This window comes from Aphelocoma coerulescens, chromosome 1A (assembly GCF_041296385.1).
Source record: "Aphelocoma coerulescens isolate FSJ_1873_10779 chromosome 1A, UR_Acoe_1.0, whole genome shotgun sequence".
In the NCBI taxonomy this organism is placed as follows: Eukaryota; Metazoa; Chordata; class Aves; order Passeriformes; family Corvidae; genus Aphelocoma; species Aphelocoma coerulescens.
In genome coordinates this window covers 60,495,286-60,520,155 of record NC_091014.1, presented here as the reverse complement: position 1 = coordinate 60,520,155, position 24,870 = coordinate 60,495,286, and the positions used below count along the sequence as shown (strand labels likewise).

General features: G+C 40.7%; 1 protein-coding gene across 3 annotated transcripts in view; it reads right to left on the bottom strand.

Annotated features, from left to right (window-relative positions):
• Window positions 1-2,848: 2,848 nt before the first annotated feature.
• KIAA1549 (KIAA1549 ortholog) overlaps window positions 2,849-24,870 on the bottom strand; it is a 155,007-nt gene continuing 132,985 nt past the window's right edge. For 2 of the 3 annotated variants that reach the window (XM_069003051.1, XM_069003050.1), the window contains exons 13-20: window positions 21,704-21,909; window positions 19,735-19,958; window positions 18,454-18,598; window positions 16,615-16,848; window positions 15,616-15,668; window positions 12,069-12,214; window positions 10,059-10,213; window positions 2,849-5,224 (exon numbers count right to left, since the gene is read on the bottom strand). In XM_069003051.1, the coding sequence (XP_068859152.1) occupies window positions 4,970-5,224; window positions 10,059-10,213; window positions 12,069-12,214; window positions 15,616-15,668; window positions 16,615-16,848; window positions 18,454-18,598; window positions 19,735-19,958; window positions 21,704-21,909 (1,418 nt within the window). In that variant the 3' untranslated portion in view covers window positions 2,849-4,969. The remainder of the gene's footprint in view (window positions 5,225-10,058; window positions 10,214-12,068; window positions 12,215-15,615; window positions 15,669-16,614; window positions 16,849-18,453; window positions 18,599-19,734; window positions 19,959-21,703; window positions 21,910-24,870) is intronic. The other variant, XM_069003052.1, reaches the window with a different exon arrangement.

The following is a 24,870-nucleotide window of genomic DNA, read 5'->3' as shown; positions in this document are numbered from 1 at the left end:
TACTGTGCGAGTAAACTCACCCTGGGGACACTGTACACCAAAGCTAGAACATCTTTGCCAAGTGCATCCCAAATGGCACTAAAGAATCTGTAGGATGAGTTCTTCCAAAGCATACACGTGACTACATGGTTTTCAGTGAAGTCATGCAGATGCAGCCAGGGGCAACATGCGGGGCAACATTTGGATCTGAACTGCCAATCCTATGTCACAAGCTGAGTGTGTTCTGCCCACACTGAAACATGTCTACTGTGACAGCAGAATACACCCCCCACCGTGTCCCCTCCAGTTCTAAACAAAATCTAACAGGAAGAGAAAAACATACCCTCCAAAAAAGGGAACTGGGTTTTTATTTCCACACTCAAGCAATTCAAGGCTGCTGCTTTTCTCTAGGCACATCTAAAGCCCTGGAGAAACTCTACAGCCTGGGTGAACTGCTTTTGGGAGTCTCTGATAAAAGATGTTCCTCACTCATACAAACCAGCACTGCAGGTGGCGAAGGACTGCAAAGAGGGGCTGTGTCATGAACTCTGCCTGAGTGGGGCCAGAGGGAATCACCAAGATTTCTTCTCTCTTTACAGAGCACTGTCACAGGAGGTGCTGGGGACCTGGTTGCTCTCCTTTGCCTTCTGACAATCAGATGTCATCCTTTTTCTTTTAATCAATTTCCTGCTTTCTGTCCATATTCAGAACACACCAAATTGGTGCTGTTTTTTAATAGATCGATTTATTTCTTTGCATCTGCAAAAATATGGCCCACAACACGTTCCCACCTCAAAGGCACAAATGTTCTTCATCCTGCCACTTCAAAGCTCTTAGCCAAAATAGGGAATTTTCAAGGACTGGCACCTGTTTACAAGGAACTGCTGGTTAAGGCATGCAACAGAAAATGCGCATTTCTTCCTTGAGCTAAAACTATGATAGCTGGAAAAGTGAGAAATGTAGTGAGGGCAAAAGGTAAAAAAGTGAGTTCAGCTGCCTACTGCCATCCACATCACACAACAGGTGACTACACTGGGGCTTGAATGTACACCCAGCTTCCTTAGGTAATCTGTCAAATGTGTTTTCAAGCCGCGAGTTAACAACAGCGTGAGCTGTTGTGGTTCTGGGGAAGTTACAATTGCTGTACACAGCCTCGTTCTAAGACAATCCTGAAACCCTGCTGTCCTTGGTCTAATTTAGAGGCACTGGCTTGTTGGGAACTTGCACTTCTGGGTGATCACTCTGTGTATTTACTTGTGTCCATAAATGTCCATCATACTGGGGTATGGTACTCCAGGTACGCCAACCTTTTGGTGCAGGGTGATACACAGAGACCTTGTCTGACCCTGCTGCTCCCCAAACACTAGATAAGAAGCCTGATCCAAAGCACTGCAAGTGCAGTCCACTGCAAAGGGTCACTCAGATTCCACTCACTGCTCCAAAGTGAGCATATTTAACATTACCAGTCCAGCACCTATGCAAATAAAGCAAGGTTTTCTTTCCTGAGGCACAGGCCCACAGCCACTAACCCCAACACCATGTGCTACATCCTGGTGGAGAATATTTTATAGTACTGAAGCATGCCCCACCTTTCACACTGAGTGTATGAAAAATAACTGTAACATTTCACTTTGCTCCAAAAATAATCAAGAAGCAGGCTGGAGGTCAGCATTTTGGCCACGAAAAGGAAACCAACCACACTAAATTATGTAGCTCTCATCTTGCCAAGTTCTTTTATATGCCAAACTAAACACAGACTAAACACAAATGTCAAGGAAAATTGTGAAGAAAGGGAAGAGCATGAGGATTCCATGAACCAGATGGTTTAGTCATGGAAATGGATGCAACTGATGGTAACAGCTTTCTGTGCCTGTACCAACTTTTCATCTGATCGGTGTTTTCAAAATCTGGTAGATTCATTAACAGACACTTAAATACAGGATATTTTTAAGTTTCAGGAAAAAAAAAACTTTGGTTTTCCCCCTCCCCCCTTTTAAGAGGGCAATAAAAAAAAATTGGCATAAGAACTCAAGCACATGGGGATGCAGAAGTTCACAGATTTCCCTCCCGAATTCCCAAGTGGAAAACACACACTGGCACATGCCTTTCACAGAATCCTTTTGTAGTACACAAAAACCCCCAGCTTTTCCTGTAGCTGCAAAAAGTGTGGGTCTCCCTTGTTAAGGCCATTCTTGGAACTGGCAGCTGGTAACTGGTGTTACTTTTCTTCCTATATGAAGATACAGACTAGGCCATACCAATTTTTTGGACACTGGATCAGGTCTCCAGCCAATCTGAGAATGTAACTTCCAAACACAGCTTTCTAACCTCTTATATTTTACTATCCTGTTGAAAGTTTTAGAGGGTTTTCTTCACCAGAAAGCCTCTTTTATTTACAAGTACATATTTGTCCTGTGTTCTTCATAAAGACTGGGGACTGAAAAGAGAAATTATATACATCCAAATATAAAAGGATGGAATTTCACAATAGCATCACCATCACTAGCAAAAAAAAATGAATGAGAAGTGGCTTTAAGTACCTCTAAATTTCAAAGCTCTTATTTCACAGAGAACATATTGTTCTTAAATAGCTGGAACCAGACAATTAATTTACCTCCTGGAAGACCACATTTTCTTGAAATGAAGTCACAGTAATGTGCTAATATTATAAGCACTGGTCTCTGAGCTCTCTACAGAATTAAACTGGAGAAGGATGTGGAGTCTGAAAGAGATGGTTTTAATGGGAACACTTAGCAACAGTCAGTCTTCAGTGCTGTCAAAACGACCAAATGAACACTGCCTGATACACTCTTCATTCTTCAAAACCTGGCATTTTGCAGAAGCATTGGCAACATTTATGTTTACAAAGTTGGCAGAAACAAATGTTTATTTTTATCCTAGAATTATCACACAAAAAACTTAAAAAATTCAAATCATAATGACCTGTTGGTACTGCTGTTACAACCATGCTGGTGTTCTGATTCCTTTGAAACCTCTACTGGTGCCCATGAGGGCTTCACACATAGGCCAGGGAACTGGAAATTAATTTACACTGCTTCGTTACACTAAGTCCCTCAAAACAGTTTCATACAGTATTTTGATCATCATAGGTAAACAGAAAAATAACTGAGCTTCCTAGTAAAGAGGGAAACATACCACCTTTTTTTCCACATCAGTGAGCAACTGAGGTTTTGGCTTCAGGCATGAGTATGATGTACGCACTTCATGAATAAGGTACGGAGGTGACTTCTTCCACCATGTCTTCCCACCTGTTCTCATTTCACTCTGAGTTAGTCCTGTTGCAGTTACTGAACTGTGCACTAGAGCCAGCAGCTGATTTGGTAGCCAAAGGCCTCCACACCATACCAGTGTTAACACACCTGTGCTTCACCAATGCCATTTCCACCCCAGAAAGTGAGGCAAACACCCACTTTGCTGCTGCCCAGCTGCCCAATGCTCTCTCTGGCAGATCTCTTGTTCCGTAGACCCTTGACCACTACCACCAGCTCGTGTTTGAAACACCTACAGTGTAGCACCTAATTCTTCTGCTTTCCATTACCCTGGGGTAGGGCCCCCAAGCCTCCTCCCCGACACTGAGCCTGCCCTCCATCTCTGTGCCAGTTCAATAGCTTTAGCTCACTCTGACCTGAAAAGGAAAGCAATCATGACTTAAGCAAAATGTCTGTATGTATTATGTCAGTTACAGTTATGCAATGGCCAATATTAGTAAATTCGTAGCTAATTTTGAATTAAAACTCTGAAAAAAAACCAGCGACAAACAGTTCCATGGCACGTACCATTCTTACCATGGGGATAAATGCTTACCCTTTGTCCAAAGGGACAGTGGAAACAAGTATAAATATAGAAACTGTCTCAAAACTGCAAATCTAAGCCTATGTTAATGCTCTAAACTGTCACTGACTTCCACTAAAATTATTCAGATCCAAACATAAGCAATGATTTAGGACATCAATTTATAACATAATGCTGGTGACCCTGTACCAGTCAGGCTGGATTGGTTTCTGTCCACAAAGCAAACTACAGAGAGGCAATATTTTATCACTAGTCTTACAAGAGCATTTAGTATGTAAATATGTTTTTCTAAAGATATACACACACATTTCCCCAAATTCAACTGTGGCTGAGTATTCCCCTTCCAGTTTTCAATAATTTTTAAACAAATTAGATACCAAGCCCTTTCTGTTTGGATGCTTTGCTTTGTTTTTCCAGCCTGAATGAGTCTACAAATATTTTTTTAATTATACAAGGCCAATGTTTCACTTTGCAAACATTGAAGATGAAGGAACACTTGAAGCTTCAGCACCAGAAGGAAAACAAGGAAGAGTGCAGAGGGTAGCTCCATTCGGAACCACAGAGCTATAACAATTATTGTTCCAGTTTGATACAAGTAACTCATAAAGACTGTTATTCTAAGTAGTCCCATTGTTCCTGACAACCAAAGTGATTCTTACGTGAGATTAGACCTTCAAGACCCTTGAGCTGATACAGTTTGCAATCCTGCAGAACAGCAACACAAACCAGTTCCCCATAAGCACTGGAAAGATAAGAATACTTGTAATCTCTTGCAAAATGTCATCTCAGTTCATTCAAAACTTCACCTACTTCCTTAGAAAAAGGAGTCTATCATTCTTGGAGTTTGTTCCTGTCTTTATTTTGTGGTTGTTGCTGGGGTACTGAGTTCTTGACCTAAGGTTTTATTTATGTGTTAGGCCGAGTGAGGGTAAGGAGAGAAGAGGAGCACTGTAATATTATCAGATTAATTAATATTACTTGTGATGACACTGATGACTTTCCCTGTTTGTCCCCCATCTCTCCTTACTGTTCTCATTTTGCTGCCTTTTTCGATTTTTCCAGAGTGTTGTCAACAGAGCTGTGAAAGTTCCTTTGTGAGAACAACATTGCTGATTTCCTCTAAGTCTTTGCTTCCATAGGAAGCAGATACCTGGCAGATTTGCAGGGGAATGCTAAATCAACTATGGAAGTTCTGCACTGTTGTCTGTTTCTGAGAAAGCCGCAGAAGTTCTTCTCTGATTGCTTTGATAAGAGAGGCTGATGAGTGGCCGGGCTGGAGGTCCTCAGTGGAACTGGTGGTGTAGCAAAGGCCCTGGCCCTGAAGGCTGTTGTGTGGAAGCTGAGCAGGAGGTGCTGAGGGCTGCCTGGCTGAAGTCCTCGGCATCTGGAATACTGGTGAGGAGGAATATTCTTGGTGTCCATGCATATGCGTCTGGAAAAAGGGAGAAAGCATTATTGTACTTTCTGAATAAACATGATTATCTCAGAAAAGACAAGAAAGCAAAAAGGCAAAGAACAGGGGGGAAAGCAACATGGAGATACTTCTATCTGCTGCAATGGTTCTTCTGTTACATGAATGAGTGATATCTCTTATGGAGCACAAAACAACAAGTGTACACAACACTGGACTGTTGGACTGCCTCAAGGTCAGAGCTTTTCAAAAGCTTTGACTCCCTTTCCAATCCACATTATGTTTAAGAACTGAAATGGAAGGAGGTGGGGAGAAACCCCACAGGACTGGAAATCAACAGAATTGGCTTCTCTTTCCATCCACTTCCATCAACTTCCTAAAAGACAGCAGGCAAATCACTTCTTTCCCGGCTGTCATTTCTCCATACTATATATAAGCAGAGATACTACTATTTCCACCTTCCCTTCTTCTGCCTGCTTTGCCTGTTCAGACTGTACGCTTGTGAGCACCCTGTGACTGACCAGTGCCCAGGAAAACACGGTCAACAGAAAAAGAACCAGAAGAAAACTACTTGGATTTGAGAGATGAGATTTTTCCATACTCAATATCTGAGAAACACTATCCCAGCTTAGGGACAATCATTGTTTCAGGGCAGAAAGGGGTTAATTCTGCCTTTGTTCAGTAACATACATTTTCTAACAAAACAAGAGAGAGACAGAGAGCAGAAGCCTGAGTTTATGGCTTGTCTTTCTGCAAGACAATCTGCTTACACTAAAACAAAGCATGGATTTACAGTACACTGTGTGACTGCACCAACTCCCAGTATGGACACAAACAAGGTACATTTTGAAAATCTAGATTCCAGCTGACAACCCTGAAGCAAGTGTTTCCTCTTGCCTCGTATTGGTGAAGGCTGAGAGACAGCCTGAAGAAAACACTGGACACAGAGGACTCGAACGCACAAGTGGGAGCAAAGCAACGTAATCCCCTTTTCAGGGGGAGCAGCAGGTTCAGACCACAGCCATCACAAGTCAGTGAGCACTACCTTTCTCTGGGGACAAGCCTTAAGGAGTAGCAGAGAGAGCAGCCTGATGGGGGAAGAAAGGACAGCAAGGTCAGCTAGAAGAGGATTTGGGAGCGAGGGGGAGGGGAATGAAGACATTACAAAGCAGAGCCTGGGAAGCATACGAGGGACCTAGAGCAACAGTGGCAGCAGTGTGCAGGGAACACAGAAATGCATAAGAGCAAATTCCTTAACATCTCTCATAATACAGATGAATAAAATTTAAGCCATTTTGTATAAAGCAGAACTAATAATAGATTCTGAGTCTCTTGTGCAGCTCACGTACAGCACTCCTCCTTTACACAGTTAATTTTGGGAGACAGATTAAGGGGAAAAGAGGCTTTAATAGAAGAAAGATAGGTAAAGGTTTTCCAAGTAACATCCTGTCTTATTTCTTTTAAAAGAGAGGTGATTTCAGTGTGAGAAAGGAATGAATGGGTCTCTTGATTGTTCAGAATTATTCATTTGGCAGTGAAACCTGAAACTAATTCGTATGTGCAGTCTAGAGTTGGCAAACCTGACAAGTACTCTGTGGGTTCATAGAGAAGAGATGACATAAAAAAATATTAAAAGGAAACACTCCTTGATACATGAGTCTTAACAGCAACCTAAATTATGTTCAGGTTACTTTCACATTAAAATGCACTATGTGATTCAGCTCCTATCTCACACTTCACTGAGTTACCACCATAAGAATGGTTTCTTAAGGGAAATTAGGAAGAACATGTGATGACCACAGTGGCTATTTTTTACATAATGTTTATCAAGGTTTTCTTAAATATCTCAGAAAAAGAAAAGGGTGTGTTTCTGTGATTTCACATATAGCATCAGAATTAAACAGGCCTGTAAAATTTCAATGCCACGTTGGTTTAGAAACCTAACCTCTACTAACCTACAACAGCAAAATGGCTGAAATAATTTTTGCTGGTTTTTATTAAAACTTCTTTACTAAAAGAAACACACAAAGATATTTAACATTATATATGCAAAAATATATAGTTTCATATAATATATATGCATTTTATATTTTTATGTAGAAACTTCTGGATAATTAACAGCAGTACAAAACCATTGACAAAAGTATTTTTATTGACTCTTCCTTCTTAAGGAATGAAGATTTATGAGATGACATCGTAAATTTGTTAATCTCCATTTAATAACTGTTGAACTCTGGCCAATTTCAACTGGACTGGATGTATAAATACATACACAAACATACATGTGTATATGTGTATGTATGAGCAGAAACACAAAATTCACAAAACCAGGTAGCTAATTAGACATAACCTGATTTGTTATAACCTTATTTGCTATCATTGAATCTGTTTCTGAGTGGTAAAAAGGTCAAGTTAGGCTGTGCTCTGCTGGATCTCTTAGCCAGCACATATCTCACAGGGATTATCCCGGGGACATGAGAGACAGCTAAGTTTGGTGAGATTTGTTAGAGACACTAGAGTGGGGCAGCTGAGTAGGAAAATCGAGTGAAAGGGTAGGAGTATCTTTGGGGAAACACTGGAAACCTGGAGAAGACTTGGGAGACCAGTGGAAAGCTAGAGGGGACTGCAGATAGGTAGGAGGTGATGCCAGCTGGTGGAGGGAGGTGGAGATACGCAAGACACTGAACCCATCTGTAAGCCAGGCTTCACTTGTGCTGCTGCTCAAACGAGCACTTACCCAGGATTGTATTTTGTGCCAGCTAAGGAAATGCTGTCAATCTCCTGGTTGCCCTGGCCCTTCTGGATGGAGAATTAAGGTGAATTGATGGTACCCTGGCACACTGGCTTTGGCTTGGGAGGTACAAGTGAGGGGTCATATTCCAGGAAAATCAGGACTTCAGGAATAAATGGGTGAGGATATTGTGAGCCAAAGGGCTATTGCAGGAAGACAAATGTAGATCCCTCTCCAGTTTGTGTGCAAGAAGAATGCTCTAGATTCTAATCTTCCTAAATGCAGAGTTTGATTTTAGAAACTTGCTCAGAATGAGGGAACAGTAAGACTGCTTGCAAAGGATCAGTTGAATAGTGCACCATAAGAAACATGACCATCATTAAGCAAAGCCTCATTTCCAAAAGGAGGAAAGACAAATTTAGAGCTCTGTCCTAGTGAAAAAAATCGAAACTGTGAAGGTAATTATTTAAGTACAGAAAGCCACAAGACCAAGGCCTTTTTTTTTAATGGGAAGAATCCTTTGCAAAAAAACCAAAAATCTGCTCACAGGAAAAGGAAAGTTCAGGCAATAGGTGAGCTCTCCTACAACTGGATGACACCATGCTCAGGTAAGTTTTAGTTCATGATCTCCTCCTTTTGCTCTTTTTTTAAATAACAAACTGAAAAAAAATCACATTGCAGTAACGTTATTGCATTAACGTTAACATATGAACTGCAGCAACTAGTGAGCAAAAAGCTCTGTCCAAGCTGAGGAAATCTTTAAACTGAGAGGAACCAAAAGAAAGACAACCTGGATTTAATTGACCTGAACAGGAACATGCCCACAGATCTAGAAAAGCAATTTTCAGAAAAGAGAGACAAATGTAAAGAAAGGTCAATAAATGGTAACCCAGAGATGTCTCTGAAAATGAAACAGGAGACACCAAGATCTCTCATGCAAGTGCTCCTTTCGATGTAAACTGAAATTATGATCTTGCATTCAAATACCACAGTTTCAAGTGCAGAAAGCACATTAAATTAGGGAAATAGATCTTTTGGCTTTGACAGTTAAAGTTTTTGAATACTATCAAATAGCACACCCAGTTCTCAAAAACTTTATGCTGCTGCTCTTGAGTTCATTTGGAGTGGAGGCAGCTCAAATTCACCAAAATCTCAAGCCCATCCTGTTGCATTTCCTTTCTGCAAAGCTATGTCAAGATCATGCAATACTGCAAAGCAACTTCAAGTAGTGCAAACAGACACTGTCCTAAGTATGCAAAAGGAGGAGATCCTGCCTTCTTTCCTCAAGGAAGAAACTGCAAAAAGATAGTTTAAACTAAGAAGCCAAAGAAGAAGCATAAAACTGTCACTCTCAGGAGTACTGCAATAAACCTGTCACAGGCCAGTCTGCACCAGGATGCAAGTACACCAAAGAGGGACTGGTAGAAGGCAAGTGTCTCTCTCCTGGCAAGGCCATCTTCAACCTTACACATCTGGTTGAATCAGAAATGTCAACCTCTAGAAGCACCACTGCCAAAAACAAGAAATCACCATGGCTGCCTGGGCAACACTGGTAAATGTGAGTATGTATTCATTTACCACATGCTGCTGACTTAGGCCAGGACAGTACCTTGTTTAGAAACACCTCTAACGTTATGTGCAAGTATGTACCTTTTTCTGCTGCCCTGACTCCTGCTGTTAGCACTGGTACAGAAGATAAAAGAACTATATGCATACAAAATAGGATGGTAGCCTGGGACAATTTAATTCAATGTTTTCTAATGACAATGATCTCAAAATACAGAGGCGTATTTCAAAGAAGGAATGGAAAGCAGTATCCACCTCTGCTAAAGCTCAGAAGCAGAACTGCATGAACTGCAATTAATGGGTGAAGGCCTCAAGTGAGGAAACAAAAAAACAAGGGTAAAATGAGAGAAAGCATTTAGAGAAGCAAAGGTGAAAGAACAGCAAGCAGAAGTCAGAAGAGCTAACAAGGGTTCGAAGAGCAAAGCAAAGAATGTCAGAGAAGCAACTAAAAGTATTCCAAGGGAAAAAAGTTCCAAACAGTAATGCAAGAAAAAAATACCCAAACATATCACTACTTTGGAAACTATGCAAATGTGTAACATTTGTTACAGTACTCACTGCATCTCGCCTAGCACATTCATCCTCTCCACGGTACTGGGGCCACCCTGGCCCCCCCGGCTGGCCATGCCCTGCTCTGCCTGAGGGGATCTCCACTGGTTGACCTCCGATCCTGCTAGCAATTCCCACCTGAGTGAGGTGCTGTATCTGAGAACCTTAAAAGCAAATATTGGTTTTTTTTTCATCTTTATACACAGTCAAGTTTGCAGGGCAGACACATGATAACATAAAACTTTGCTGGAAGCAGGAGACAAGAAGAAAACTGAGCTCTGTTTCTGTGCAATTAATTAAAATCAGCAGAAAGAAGGCTGTCAGTGTGGAATGAAGACAGAAAAGTTATGTGCATTTTGTGCAGTTCATGTGAGTGTGATGCATTTCATGGCACTGCACTGAAAGAAGAGGTTGAGATACATTCATCTCTGACATGGACTACTCTTCATTCCAAAACCATGCCAGCCCTTTTCAAAGAGTGCTTACTGAAAGCTCTGGCAATGCCTTCAAGTCAATTACTCAGCAGCAAAGAGAAGCCATTTGCTCCTGTGGCACACCTTTTTTGCATCACACTGGCAAGACCCTAACTCTGCAGACTGCCTCCTGTTCTAGGGCTCTGAAGAATAAAATACGCAGCTCTGTACGAGTGTGCTTCTCTCAGCTTTGCTTTGTGGTTAAATATTAAATGATGCTGTCGTTAACTAACGAGAAGGTCAGAATACACTGTATCTCCTTCCAGCCTGAAAGTCAACCTCCTCCTTTCTCCTTTTCCTTCCCTTCCCTCACTCCTGCTGCTTTCAAACATATGCAAAGATAGCTGCCACCATTAATTGCAAGAGACATGTAACAACATGCCAGGTTTGCTTCTTCATGAATTTCCTCTCGCAGGGAAATGTCATTTATATTTTTATTCTTAAAATTACTAGAATAGTATTTTATCATTCATTAGAAATGAAAAACATTTAACCCAGAGATACATAAAACTGTGTGTATGTACAAAAGGGGAGGAAAAGACAAAAACAACAGTGTGATTTACATGATGGACAGTCAGATCACTTTCCTGTTTTCCTCTCAAAACCCCTCAATATTTGAGAAGTTTGATATTTACACGAAATTATGCTGAGGAATAGAAACTAAATATATGAATTACCTCCACACTTTAAAGCAGAATACATATGAACATTTAGACAAGTGTGAATCAGAGAATAAAATAACCATCATTAAGCTGCAAAAGTTACTACATTCCTACTATTCTCATTCATTTAACATTTACAGGGAGATGATAGCAACTATCAAAACTAGGCTTCTGACATAAGCATATGATCATATTTCCAGTCTTTTTCAAGGAAGAAAATATTTATGTGGAAGAAAATTAACTGTAATATTTGCATAGCAATACAATCTTTTATTCTTAGAAGTGTTTGCTGCTTAACTGCTATGTGGTGTTAGTATCTTACTCGTTATAGCATTGGTGACTGCTATCAAAATTATCTCAACCAAATCAGGGAAGGTGATTTCACGTGGGACGGCAGCAGCAACAGATAATACAATCTAAAACTAGGAGATACTACTTTAATGCATACAATTCTACAAAGAGAAATGAGAAACACAGGTGTAGAAAAGTATCAAAAATTTTTGCTATTTAGCATGCTGATTTGGGATGCATCAATTAGTTCATTTAGCACAAAAGAAGGAGCTCGAAATGGAAAGCTAGCATACACTGCTCCAAAACACGTAATTTTACATTCTTAAAAAATGGGGTTTTGTGAAAATACGCTTTGTGATAACCAGTGCTTGAAAGATACTAAAAAAGGGGCAAAGCACTTCCTTTTTCTGCAAGGTCCTATGAAACTAAAGTTAACCTCACTTTGTGATCCCTTTCTTTTGGGCAATGAGGACAAGGACCGCATATCACACGTAGCAGCTGAAGGAGAATGATGTCTTAATGGTGACCTTGGTGTAAGAGGTACAGAAAAGGATCAGTTATTTTACTGCATATTCAACTTAAGTGAAGTGTACCTGCAGTGCTTCCAACTGGTCGTGGCCGTGCCACTGATGGCATTTCCTCTGAGTATATCCCTCTGGAGGAATATTGAACCTCAGGTGGTGGCTGCTCTCCGTGCATTAACTCTGCAGGCTGAAGAAAACCTGGCCCAAAGTTCTGCCTGTGGAAAAGGACTCAAAATTAAAATAAGTGAAATCCCTAATCAGAAACAATAATGTAGGTGTACCTCTTACAGCAATTCTTTATGCCTTTTAATGTAATTATAACCTTCAATATTGAGGAGAATATTTACATGTGAAAAATATATTTTAACAAAATTTTACACGAGTGTTTTTCACATGTTGCAGTCTCCTCAATGCAGAGAAAAAAGTTCACAGATCTTGAGATCTTGTTTTCCCCTTGGGGGGAAAAAAAAACTTTCTTCAATAAAAAAATAAACAGAAAAGTAAGACTTCAGCAGTGATGTTGCTGCTTACCTCAGCAACAAAGCTGACTCTACTCAAAGAGTTTCTGGGCACACACTTTTGGTATAAACCAAAACATACAAACTGCATTACACGTGTACTTCATGAACAATTATTACTTCATGAAGCATTCTGGTAATTTTTCAGGAAGCTTTCAAAACTGCTCTTTAAGATTCATGAAACAACTCAAAGCTGTCATTAGCACATACGAAGAAAGGCAATGTACACTGAAATAAATGTTTCCTATCAATCAGGCTGGTGCTGGTAGTCACTGTTATGCGTTTGCCAAAAAAAGTTAACAACAGAAACTGTAACCCATCTAACTCTCCTAACTGTGTAAGTGAAGCAAAGTGAGACAAGCATCCAAACTCAGGCACATGGAACTACACAAAGTGAGGGCTAGGGATGAGTGTTACATGCCTTTTGACACAACTCCTAGGCTATGGACTGCAATGGATCCTATTCCTCAAGATCTCAATTTTACACCTTTTGTTTTACCACAAAATCCCGTGACTGCATCTAATTCAGACTAATATTGATTTGTGCTTTCTCTGGAAAACTACCCACCTTCATACGACAGCCAGATAGCAAAGAAAGTTGACATAATAAATTGCCTAATAAAGCACAAACAAGTAATTGTAAATAAAAGTGCCAGCTATTTGGCATACAGTGTTACTAAATGGAGGAGTTTTAAGGGCTTTAAGCTGTAACAATCCCATTGTGGAAGTGCTAGAATTTCCCCAGTTCCCTCACATACAATCCCCACCTGTCCACTCAGCAGATCCAGAGGAAACCATTTCCAACCACACAAGCTAGTTAAAATAAATGCTTCAATGGGTAGGCAATGTTTAACAATATCACTTCTGTTATGTTAATCAGTGTAATCAGTAAAGGATGTGATCATCTGGCCCTTTATGCCTGGAGTGTTGAGCTGGAATTTTGAAGCTGATGAATTACTACAGTTTTTTGATGTTGTCTAAAGAAAATATTTTCTCAACATTACTGCAAATGTACTCTTTTTGTGCCAATTTTTCAGAGGACAGGAAGTAAATTCTTTACTGCTGATGTGTTTGCACTTGAAAGGTTCACATCTAATAAGCCTTCAGCTTCTCAATCTTCTTTAAAATAGATAGATATAGCTTCTCCTTAAACTCAAAGATCAACATAAGAGTATAAAACCAGGATACAGCTCTGCATCTCTATCACACAGGCTTTCTAGTGCTCCTTCCTATTTCCAGACTGAAACTCAGCTTTCAATTTTTGCACATCCAAAAAAAAACCCCAAAATTATCTCCAGTCATTTAAGTTGGGACATACTGCTTCAAAACCCAGTTTTACACCACAAATCCCCTATAGCTAAGTGTCTTTATCTCTGTTGCATGACGCCCATTTTCTGGCAAAAGCTGTTCATTGTGCCTTTGTGTCTGCCTAGCTGTTATGTGACCTAGGTCTTTTGCATTTAATTTTTTTCCGCAGGTTGGTTCCACCCCATTAAAGATGCTGATTGTGTTATTACAGAGAAGAGAACAGTATGCTCACCCAAATATTATTCCACACATTGGGTACTTAAGCCAATGGACCATGACATTGATACATGTCACCTAATCACACTGACCTCAGGTTCTTTTTCCTTCCTCTAACTGGTGCACTGCTATCAATTTGTTTATGACTATCTTCAGATTTTGAGAATAACTCCCACTGCACAGCCATGACAACTCTTTCCTTGTTTTCTATCAACCAAGCTTTAGGAAACTTTCTGTTTTAATGAAAACTTAGAGGAATTCTTTCTGTTAAGATCAATGACTTTGCAGATTGTTAACTTAATCTGTCAGCACTGGCAAAGCCAGCATTTGAACTGTTGATCACATTGCCATTAATTTGCAATTTACATAAATTCAGCCTGCCTATGCCAAAGAATGATAAGCTTTTGAACAAAAAATACGTTGTGTAGACGCTATCTTGCTCAGGTGTATTAACATGGACTGCAGCACTTCCATTTTCTCTGAATATGTAACAGGCCAACAAAGACAAAATCTCAAAAAACAAACAACTGGTTGTGCTTTACACTGGCAGTTTCAAAGCTCATAATCTTCAAGGTAACCTAAATTACAAAAAGTACACCACATGTCATACTGTGTGCCATTTCACGTACACTGCACTCACACTGAAACTGTCACCTCCAGCCAAGAACTAAGCAGGGTGCTCAGAAACTCCTCTTTTTCTACTTGGTCTTTTCAAAATCAGGTTGCAGAACAATAAAAAGGAAAGCTCTTCACAGCTATTTTACCATCAGGTTTCCAGGACAGTGAAGACTTGAGGTGAAGTCTGATGAATGACACGAACAGCAGTGGGATTTCATCTCATATGGTGAACTCTAAGAAGGTAATGAGAGAGCAGCACAAGGCCACCATTTTACCAGCCTGGCTGCAGCAGCTGGGAGAGGGTGAGACAAGTTGGACCACAGTGAGTACCATGACTCAAGAGTTCAGCTTCACATGTGGTTAAAGCACACAAACCAAATGTGAAATTAACAGTCACCTGGACAACCGTTTTCTCCCCTTCACACAATTCTCCTACAGCAAGGGCAGGACAAGATGGAAAATTTGTTCTTCCCCTGATTTTATAATAATAGGGCTGCAAGGCAGACTTTCTCTGTGAGGGTCACTGTGCTCTGTCATTTGTTCTGAACTCGGTTAAAAATAGAATGAATCTGTTAGTCATATGAAAGCTGTTGTGAGTGAGTGGTGCCCTGAGGATACAGAAACAAGATGAAAGCAAGAGTATGGGGAATATTACATGCATCTGAGTAACTGTTTCAGGCTCCCCAAAAGCTCAGACTCAGTGGTTTACTGAATATTTGGAAGGATATCTCTATAGCTGAGGGGCTAGAAACACATTTCTTTTAAACAGAAGCTTGCATTCTACACACCATGCATATGTCATTTATGCTACATAAATAAATAACACAGACTGGATCTGGACTCCTGTTACTTCTCATTTATACAGTACTTTGCATAATAATATACCAGGGCCAGTAAGAAATCTGGAGTAATTGCAAGGAAAATAATAAATGATAATTTTATCAGTAAAAAGCTACCTTGGTAGGAGACCTGGTGCTGGTGGCGGAGTCATTCCAAATTCCATGTATCTCTGTCAGAAGAATGAAAAAAATCACCAAATTAAAATTGAAATGCGTACCCTGGAAAGTCCATGGCCAGCCTTTTAAGTGATGAATGGCAGAGATCACTAAGTCTGTATTTAGGTCTTGATGGCAGCCATAAGACCTTAAGTTTTACAAACAAAGGAGCACAAGAAGACCTGGGAATCACTGTGGGCTAGAGTCTCTTCTGTGTGATCAGAGTCTTAACCTAAAAACCTTTCAGAAATACTTTTTCTCACTTGCAGAAGATCAAGAGCTGCTCCAATGTCTACTTAGCTAAAAACCAAGTTTTGCATTTGGAAATCTTTTGACCTCAAGCGGCATCAGACTGCAGCAGGGAGACCACAGGGCTCAGACTCAACAGAATTTGTGATGACCTAAAAGATTATCCATGTGACTCAGTGCTCCATCAAAAGCAAAAAAATCATTCACAGGAATACTGTTTCCCTATCCCTCACTTCCTGAAAGCTTTTGGATATCCTGCTGAAAAATACAACCTATGCCAAATACATTCTTTTTATCATTGTCAAAATAGAAACTACCACACATACGAAAAAATAATAAAGTTTTACTCTTGGACACAGCAAGATTGACCTGTGAAAGATCCCAGCTGAAGTTATCCTAAAGGAGAACCCTTATCTTCTCTTGTGGTTGAGATGGGAAAAGGGAAAAGAAACCAAACTGCTTAGAAAGCAAGTTCACCATCTTGTGATGGTCATTCCTGAATTCCCCTTGTTCCAGGAATGTTCCACATTTGTGGTGAGTCCTGACAGCAAAGGCACAACAACAGTGGCCACGGGTCAAGCGGCGCTATCTCCCTGCCCAGCGACGCCTTTTAAACCGCATCACCAATGTGCTGCTTAGTGCCCGAGCTGGCCCACGAGGCGCTCCCCGCTGGGTGCACGGGGCTGCCCTCCCTGCCCAGCAGCTGTTTACCGGCTGTCCCGCGGAGACGCCGGGCGGAGCGACGGCCGTGGAATTGGCTGCCTGGCTGCTGGGAGCCACCAGCGCGAAGGCGTCGTCCAGCAGCGAGTGCATGGTCTGCCGGGCCTCCTCGATGGACGGCTGCGGGGGCACGTACTGCGACACCGGGTGCGAGGGCAAGCCGGGGAACTTGCCCAGATCGGCTGAGGATGATGTCTGGGGTTCGGGAGGCAAGTCTGGATCGGACTGGAGGAAACAGAAAGAAGGTGAAGGACAGCCACAGAGAAGATCTAACCAGCTTCCCAGCCCCTGTGGGCCCTCAGTCTGAACAACACTGTCTTTGCCAGAACCACAGCACCTGCCCTTATCCTCCCCACTTCTGCATGCACATACAGAACACCAGCAGTTCAAATACTTCATTCAGTGTGATCTGAAGGACTCTGATCTCAGGTAAGGCAGCAGAGCTTTGTGCAGGAGTTACTCAGCTATAACAGAAACATTGTGGTTTGCAAGCACGTAGTGAAGTCATGCAGAGAGCATTTCTCCACCCAGAAAAAGACAATCAGCTCTGTCTACATCTTTGACTTCTTTGCAGCTTTTGCAGCTCTAAGAAATTAATTCTGTCTTTAGCTTATAACTGGCCACATCAGCACTAACACTAAACAATTATCACCTCCTAGAAAAACACACAAAGGAAGCTGTTAAGGAACTAAGTGGTTACCTGCAAGGAACTTGAACTTGGGTGCATCACCTGAATGGGATTCATGTAAGTGCTTCATTGCAGCAATACCTTAGGCATGCATCATAATTACTACCTGGGATCTTACCACATGGGCTTATTGTTCATCAGTGAGAGGAAATTAAACGAGCTTTACAGCAGCAGACTTATTATCAGAGCTCATTCTTACCACTGCATGCAGACTGCAAAATCAGTCGTCAAGAGGCACAAGCCTCTTCTTTATTAGGAACTTAGCATTCTGAGCAGTCTCACTGCAGATGCCAAAGGGGCTGAGCCTGCTGTGTGCCATGTCTTAATTAAACAGCTTCAGATGATAATTCATTCTACTGCAGCATGACATTAAAATCATCACACTCATGTTTGAAGGCAAAGGGAAACTGCAGAAATTGACATCAGAGTCACCTGACCGCATATGCAGCTAACAGTGAAACTCTTAAAATTATTAAACCATCTTTAAAGATGAGAACTGTCCGGGGGCTTCCAATATTAGCATTTGGCTTCATGAAATCTGCTTAGAAGTGGTTAAAGATGCCTAAATACTGTTTGTGACACGGATATGATTGAACAGAAGTATTCTTCAGCATCTTTCCTTTTTCAGATGTGAAACAAAATTAATTTTCAAGACATCGCACTAGAATCGTATCAAGTTGCAGTAGTACAAAGACGTGTTTCTCTTTCATTAATAATTAATTCCCACATTTGAAGGATGAGAAAATTTCTCACAAAAAGAACTGAGTCTTCCACTCTGTAAGAGCAAAGGATGAAATTTTCTGTAACACATGAATATATAACATCCAGCAAATTGGACTAGAGTGAAACTATGTTCACAATATTGTGGAACATGCGAAGCACACTTTCATGTGCATAACATAGCGGCATTAATGAAAACAAGGCTTTGGTTCTTGGCTTCTGTAATATCAAGGAATACTTGGCAGAATTTTACTGCTTAATAATGACAGAGTGCCAATGAAATCCTCATTTCACTTTGATTTACATGCTAACTACATGACTGAAACTAACCATATAGGTCATAAACAGAAGGCAAAAAACCTCCCAATGTCACAACCATCATCATTACCAGAACATTCCTGCCATTCAAGAGACATACATACAATATATGCAGAATTATTGACTCCTGGAGGCCTTTTGTATGTCCCATCACTGTCAGTTGTGATTAACCTGTCCTTTTCGGCATCAATCGGGCTCCCATTTATCTGATGGCGACGGCGCTGCTTGGGAGAACGTTTTGCACGAGAACTTAGCAGGAAGGAAACAAAAAGCAGAGAGAAAGAGAGACAAAGATAATCACATTTATTTTTGAAGTTTTTCTTCTCATCCCACTCAAGGTTGAACTCCTCTGCCCATTTCCTCCAAGTCATCCTTGCCTCAGCCCCATTTCTCTTCCCTTTCCCAGTTTTCCACACTAGCCCCATTTGGTAGCTCAAATCTCTTTCTTCAAGCTTCTCCTAATAACACTCCTTGGCAACTCCCCAAAACATTCCATTCTTCCCTTAATTCTCTCCACAGTCACCTCCCTCCTATATTTATCTGTCAAAGTTGCCTGTGTTCCAGCCCCCCAGCCCAGTGTGTGACACATCTGCGGCCACGGAACAGACCACGCTGCCACCAAGCCTTTGTGCTTGGTAACAGAGGGTTTAACCCCACCAGGCAAACCAGCTGAGGAACCCACCCCACTGGAGAAAAGCTACTTTCTATCAGTGCAGAAGCCCTCACAGGGTACCAGTGCTCCAGGAACAAAGTGCCAATATTCATAAGCCCAAAACAGAACCCAGGGAAAACCTTCTCTGCAAATACATGGCCAGGAAGGCAGATCTGTGAGGCTGACAGATGTGCCTCATAACCTTTAATGTATTCCCTCTGGGTGATCTCATTGATTTGTGAATTTGCCTTTAACATTCAGAATCTTTATGCTTTTTAGGTTGTTCAAGGTTTTCCTTATTTTGCATATTTCCCCCACCCCCACTTTATAAAAATATTATTACTTGCTGGTTATGTTACTTTCATATATATTACTTGCAGGTTTCTTTTTTAGTGCTAATATTGCAATTTTGATCCCTCTATACCACACAAGAATTATTCAAACAAATGGCAGAGCAAACACTAAAATGTTTTAAGACCGTTTTCATACATTTGGGCTTATTTATCAAGAATTCACTGCTGAGAACTTGTAAAAAATAATGTGAAAACAAAACATAGTGGCATGTACTGAAATAAATAAAAGTGTTTAGAACAACCCAATCTTTTTCACCTAGATAACTCAAATCCAACCAATAATCAAAACAATTTTAAGCTCTGACAGTTAAGAAGTACAGTTTTGATGTAATTTGGGTGCTGACTCCGAAAGGAAATTGTTCCATCTTTGAAATCCCTACCTCTTCCTGGGCTCTATGAAGACAGTAGGCACACTGCCTCCAGGGTCCAAGATCTTGTCAATCTGCATCTGTGCCTTGCGATATATTCTGTGCTGTTCTTTGGAGTCAACCACCACCACATCATCCACCACTGGAAATTCATAGTGCCCTTTACGCTTGGCGCGGAGGCGAATCTTATTGCGGTGATGCTCAATCTCGGATTTATGCCTCAGGGCTGTTTGTATCTTAAAGAAAGAAGGAGAAGGAAAAAAAAAAAAAATAGGAATATTTTTTCAGTTGTGTATTTTGCAAACTGGATTGTGCTGCTCTTCTGTAAACCTCTCCTCCCCACCTCTCTGCCTGCTCCTGCCTCCCTCCTCCCTCAAATCTCTGAAGGACTAAAATAAGTCACACAATTTATGAACACACTTTCCTTCCTGGATATTTTGCAGTCTCCCCATTGTCTCCCCAGGTAGATATACTATTATACACAACACGATTGCCAGCACAGCAGGTGTAATTAGAGGGAAGTGGCAGTTTGTTAACAAAAGGCAGGAGGTACACAAAAAATTCCTGCTGTCTGCCAGAAGTAACACTGCTCCGAAAAAATAAGACTAATCAGTCTGTAGTTAGCTATGCTAGGCAAACAGATATATATTTGATCAACAGTGTTAAAATCTGTCACCCTTTCCCTTTAATGACCTTCATCATATAAGAAGCAAGAACTTAAAGAGCCAACTGAGCTCATAACTCAGTGCCTCTGCTGTGCATGAGAGGCTGCCATAAGCTATGCAGGAACACAGCAGCAACACAAGGGGCCCAGATCCCCAGATGAACATGACACTCAGCTCCCCATCTTCTTGGAGGCTGAGTTTTCATGCCTCTCTCCTACCTTTTTTCAAATTTCATGAAGTGCATCTCATTATCTGGGTGAAGCTATTCTAACACCATAATATTTTGTAAGTCCTGGCCCAACACCCAGTGAAGTCATTCTTCTCACTGGTAAACACTTGACCACCAGGTAGCAACAACTGCTCTGCCTGTGCTGGACTAGTTCTGGAACACATCTGCATCAGCAAATTAGGAACCAAATAAAAACTGAATTTTGTGTATTCTCTAACGAAAATTAAAAAAAAAAAAAAAAGGCATTTATGGGACACAAGTCAGACTTGCTCTTTGTGTCTATAGTTAGAATCATATGTCTTCTGCCCATATAGCCAGATTTCTGTTTTGTGGCCCCTCTTGCCTCTCTAGCCTAGATATATGTATTTGCCTCTCTTCAGTAAGGTACTGAGAAACACAGATTCTTAACAAAGTTCAGTTACAGGCTTCAGTAATCTTCCACTCTGAATTACGAAAAGATGCCATCTTACACCCAGTATAAAACCAGGATGCAGGTATGTGGTACTGTCAGGCAGTGCATGATGTGGTTTTACAGAGCATCACCTCTCCTCATGCCCCAGGCATGCTCATATTCTGCTTACAGTAATGTGACCCTCAGAGAGAGCAGGAAATTTTGTATGTTTACTGTCAGGTAAACACATTAGAAGTTGAAAGCAATGAACTGGGCTGCAAATTCATACCCCAGAATGTTTTGAGATAATTTCTTTGAATAACCAACATTCTGAGTTCTGAAAAGTAACGGAATAGTGTAAAATAAAAAGCAAGGTGGGCCACATGTTCTAATTATCATACCTTAATCGGCACAACTCTCATTAAGTCACGTCCTGCTGACTAGCAAAAGGATGCTAACACAAGGTATCCTGACCATCAAATTTGCTCCTCTCTCAGAGTTTAAACTTTGGTTTAGGCATCTCTTAAAAAACAGGTCAGATAATTTCTCTGGATGGAAACAGAATTATTCCTGTCAAGACTGAACTCCTCAGGAACTTACAAGAGACTCATAATAACAAGAAACTGGATACTTTTCACTTCCCTTTTGCCTAGGCATACAGCCTTCCAAAAACATTCAAAGCACTTTTAGAAATACCTCTTTATTAATTTTGTTGGTCTCTGCTACTCGATCAGAGAGCACTGAGTTCTGAATCGGAGGTGCTGCCATGGGTTGCATGGCAATCAGCTGGATCTTGCTTGGGACCCGTCTGCTGGCATCTGAGGAACGGGACATCCTATCCACATGTTCAAAGATAGAGGCTGAGGAGTGCTGCTCGTTTCCACTGCTGGTCTGAGGAGGTCCTAAACCATCAGAACCAATACAGAGTGAAGTAGTGCTGCCAGGGTTATCACAGTCAAATATTAAGCTCTACAGATGCCGTGCTACAAAACTGTACCCTGTTTTCCATCTGTGTCTAATTTGCCCTACAGGCCTTCCAGCTGACTCACATTTAGTGTACAACAAGTTTACCCCGTGGTTTGCAAATTATAAACATTTTCCCATTATATTTCCAGAAGGTGAGCTGTCATTCTTTATTTCTGTAAATCAAGATCTTGGCATTTGCAAACCCCCAAAATGTCAATCTACTTTACTCCATAAATTGCTGTTTTAAGTACATTCTGCTAATGATTACTCTTATCAGTACTTAAGGAGATGCAAGTTGCTCAAATGGGGGTTCAAAGAGCAATGAAAGAAGTCTCAATGCAAAACATATTTCTTAAGTGATAGGAGGGATATAGAAACAAACAAAAAAACCCCTAGAAATCCACACAAAACACAAAGAATTTTACAGACATTTTACTGATTAAAGCTTTTAAAGCTTTTCTTCTCTGTGACAGGATAAACAGTTCACATAATAATAAGCAAGCTGCATAAATATTGTCACGTTGTAATTTGTTGGAGAGGTTAAACCAACTCAAATACAATCAGCAAAAGATATTATGAAAACCAGTATGCACGGCAGTGCACCCCCAGTCCTGCCAACAGTTAATTACTTCAATAGAAATGGGTCATCCCCCTCAAAAGACTTGAAATCTATAGGATCACCCCCAGTGATTTGCAGCTAAGCACAGATTTAATATTTTTTTTCCAAGTTAGACGTAAATCAGAAACTGTTATGCAGATGAGGTTTGCAAAAGCTATTGAAAACTTGCAAAATAACCTTTTGTTTTATCCATGTGATAAAGCCACAAATTGCCAAACTGCTTTTCACCATGAAATACAAGCAATGAGAGATCAAGACTTGTGACTCTCCTTATGCAGGAACACAACTGTGTGGAGGGACGTAGTCCCACATCCTTGCATAGACTTCTAATAAGGGGATGTGGTTCTCAAGATTCAAATCAGGAGGAAAATCTAATTTCATTCTGATACAGAATCAATTACTGATCAACATGATCCAGCTACAATAGACAAGAAGGGAACTAAAACAGTCACTGCTGTGATCCTGTTGCAACATGTGCTGGTAATGCAGGATAGGGTTCAGAAGAGGAGTGAATCCTATCTTCTCTGGAACGTCACAGTAGATGACTTTCTCCTTTGCTTCCCTCTTCTAGTACAACAAGGGAGCAGGACAAGAAAGGAATGGTATGCTTTATCATATCCACAGCACACTACTTTTGGGCTGGAAAGCAACCTGGCCACAAGTTAAGTAAAATCCCTATTCATATTTCTCAAACTTGATCAAAGCATTGTCAAACACACATATTTATAAAAGGCATGCATCATTTATAAATGTGATTTTTCTGGGTAAGTGTTCTTGAAAAGAAGGCACAGTTCCATTCAAGACCTCTGTGTCCCAAATGTTTTTCAAGACACAGAGCCTAAATGAAACATATCCATCTCTCTTCTGTAGCTATTTATATCATCTTGAACATTTGTCATCTTCACAGCCCCATCTTCATGTATTTCTCAGAAGTGTGCAAGCATTGCCTCTCAGAGAGGGGCACAAGATATGTTAAGCAGTTAGTGTGAATCCCTCAGAGCAATTGTGTAGCCAACAGAAATCTGAACTTCTGCATCCATCTTTCCTGTACATTAGTCATTTTTTCCCAACCTTTTCACTCTATCAGCCATTCCCAAGCTCACTGACCTCCAACATAAAATTTTAAGGTAACTTTCATATTACTTGGTTAACGAGGTCCAATATATTCCATCACACTGAGCATTCACTCTGAATATTTATAATTTCATCCACAACTTTCCCTTGTACACACATAAACAAGCGCTTGGCAGAGGCCTCTGAGCTGAAAGGGTTCTTAAACTCATTTCTTACATCAGAAGTCCCACTGACAAATTTTGGTAAGGATCTACAGTAATATCACGTTACTCCCTTTTGCAGAAAAGATACACACAAAAAACCCTCACAGGCTGCAGCTGACCTTTAAATTCTGTGTGCATACACTGAATGTGTCTATAAATACAAACCAAGATGGAAGAACAGAAAAGTAGATAAAGTCAGGAACTGCACAGCACTGCCTACATACAACAAAAGGAGAAACAGTTTCTAACTCAATACATGAACGAGGTCCTACAGAAGTTTCAACAGAGAGAATAAGCATAATTTCTCATTTCAAAGTTCTTATGTTACACTATTATTCACGTTTAGAAAATCTTCCCTATAAAGCTATCAGATGGCACCATGTGCATGAAATTTTGATTTCAGACTAATTCAGCTGAGATTAAAAAATAATGGAGAGGTATTAATACCCCAGTACTGGTCAGATCATATTTAAACAACTAGTCCATATAGGTCAGATGCCAGGATCAATGCTCATCACTGCTCCCTGAGTTGAAACTATTAATTGAACTGAGATGTCAGGCAGCTGTGATTTCCTATGAAAACCAATACAGACAGAGAAAGGCTACTGGTTCCTGCACCCTCGAGAGACACAGCAACCAAGGTTCATAAAATCAGATAAAGTCAATGGGATTCTTCAGCTCATCCACTGGTATCTTAATCATGCCAGAGTATGCAATAAGAGATAAATTCCACACAGTTTCTTTGTATTCCAGTAGGTGATATCCCTAGGATGCAGCTGATGACTCATTGCACACAACCATGCAGAGCAGCATAGTACAGAAGAATGGACAGAAGGTTGGCTATTATAAGATGGTCAGTGCTATCAGAGGACACAATCCTTATTTTATCACTAGATGTGTTATACATTATCAAAGACAGCATCAGCTTTCTCCTGCCCTATGTTTGCCATGTCTCAATCCTGGCAGAGAAAACACTAGTTCACAACAAAATATTTGTGGTT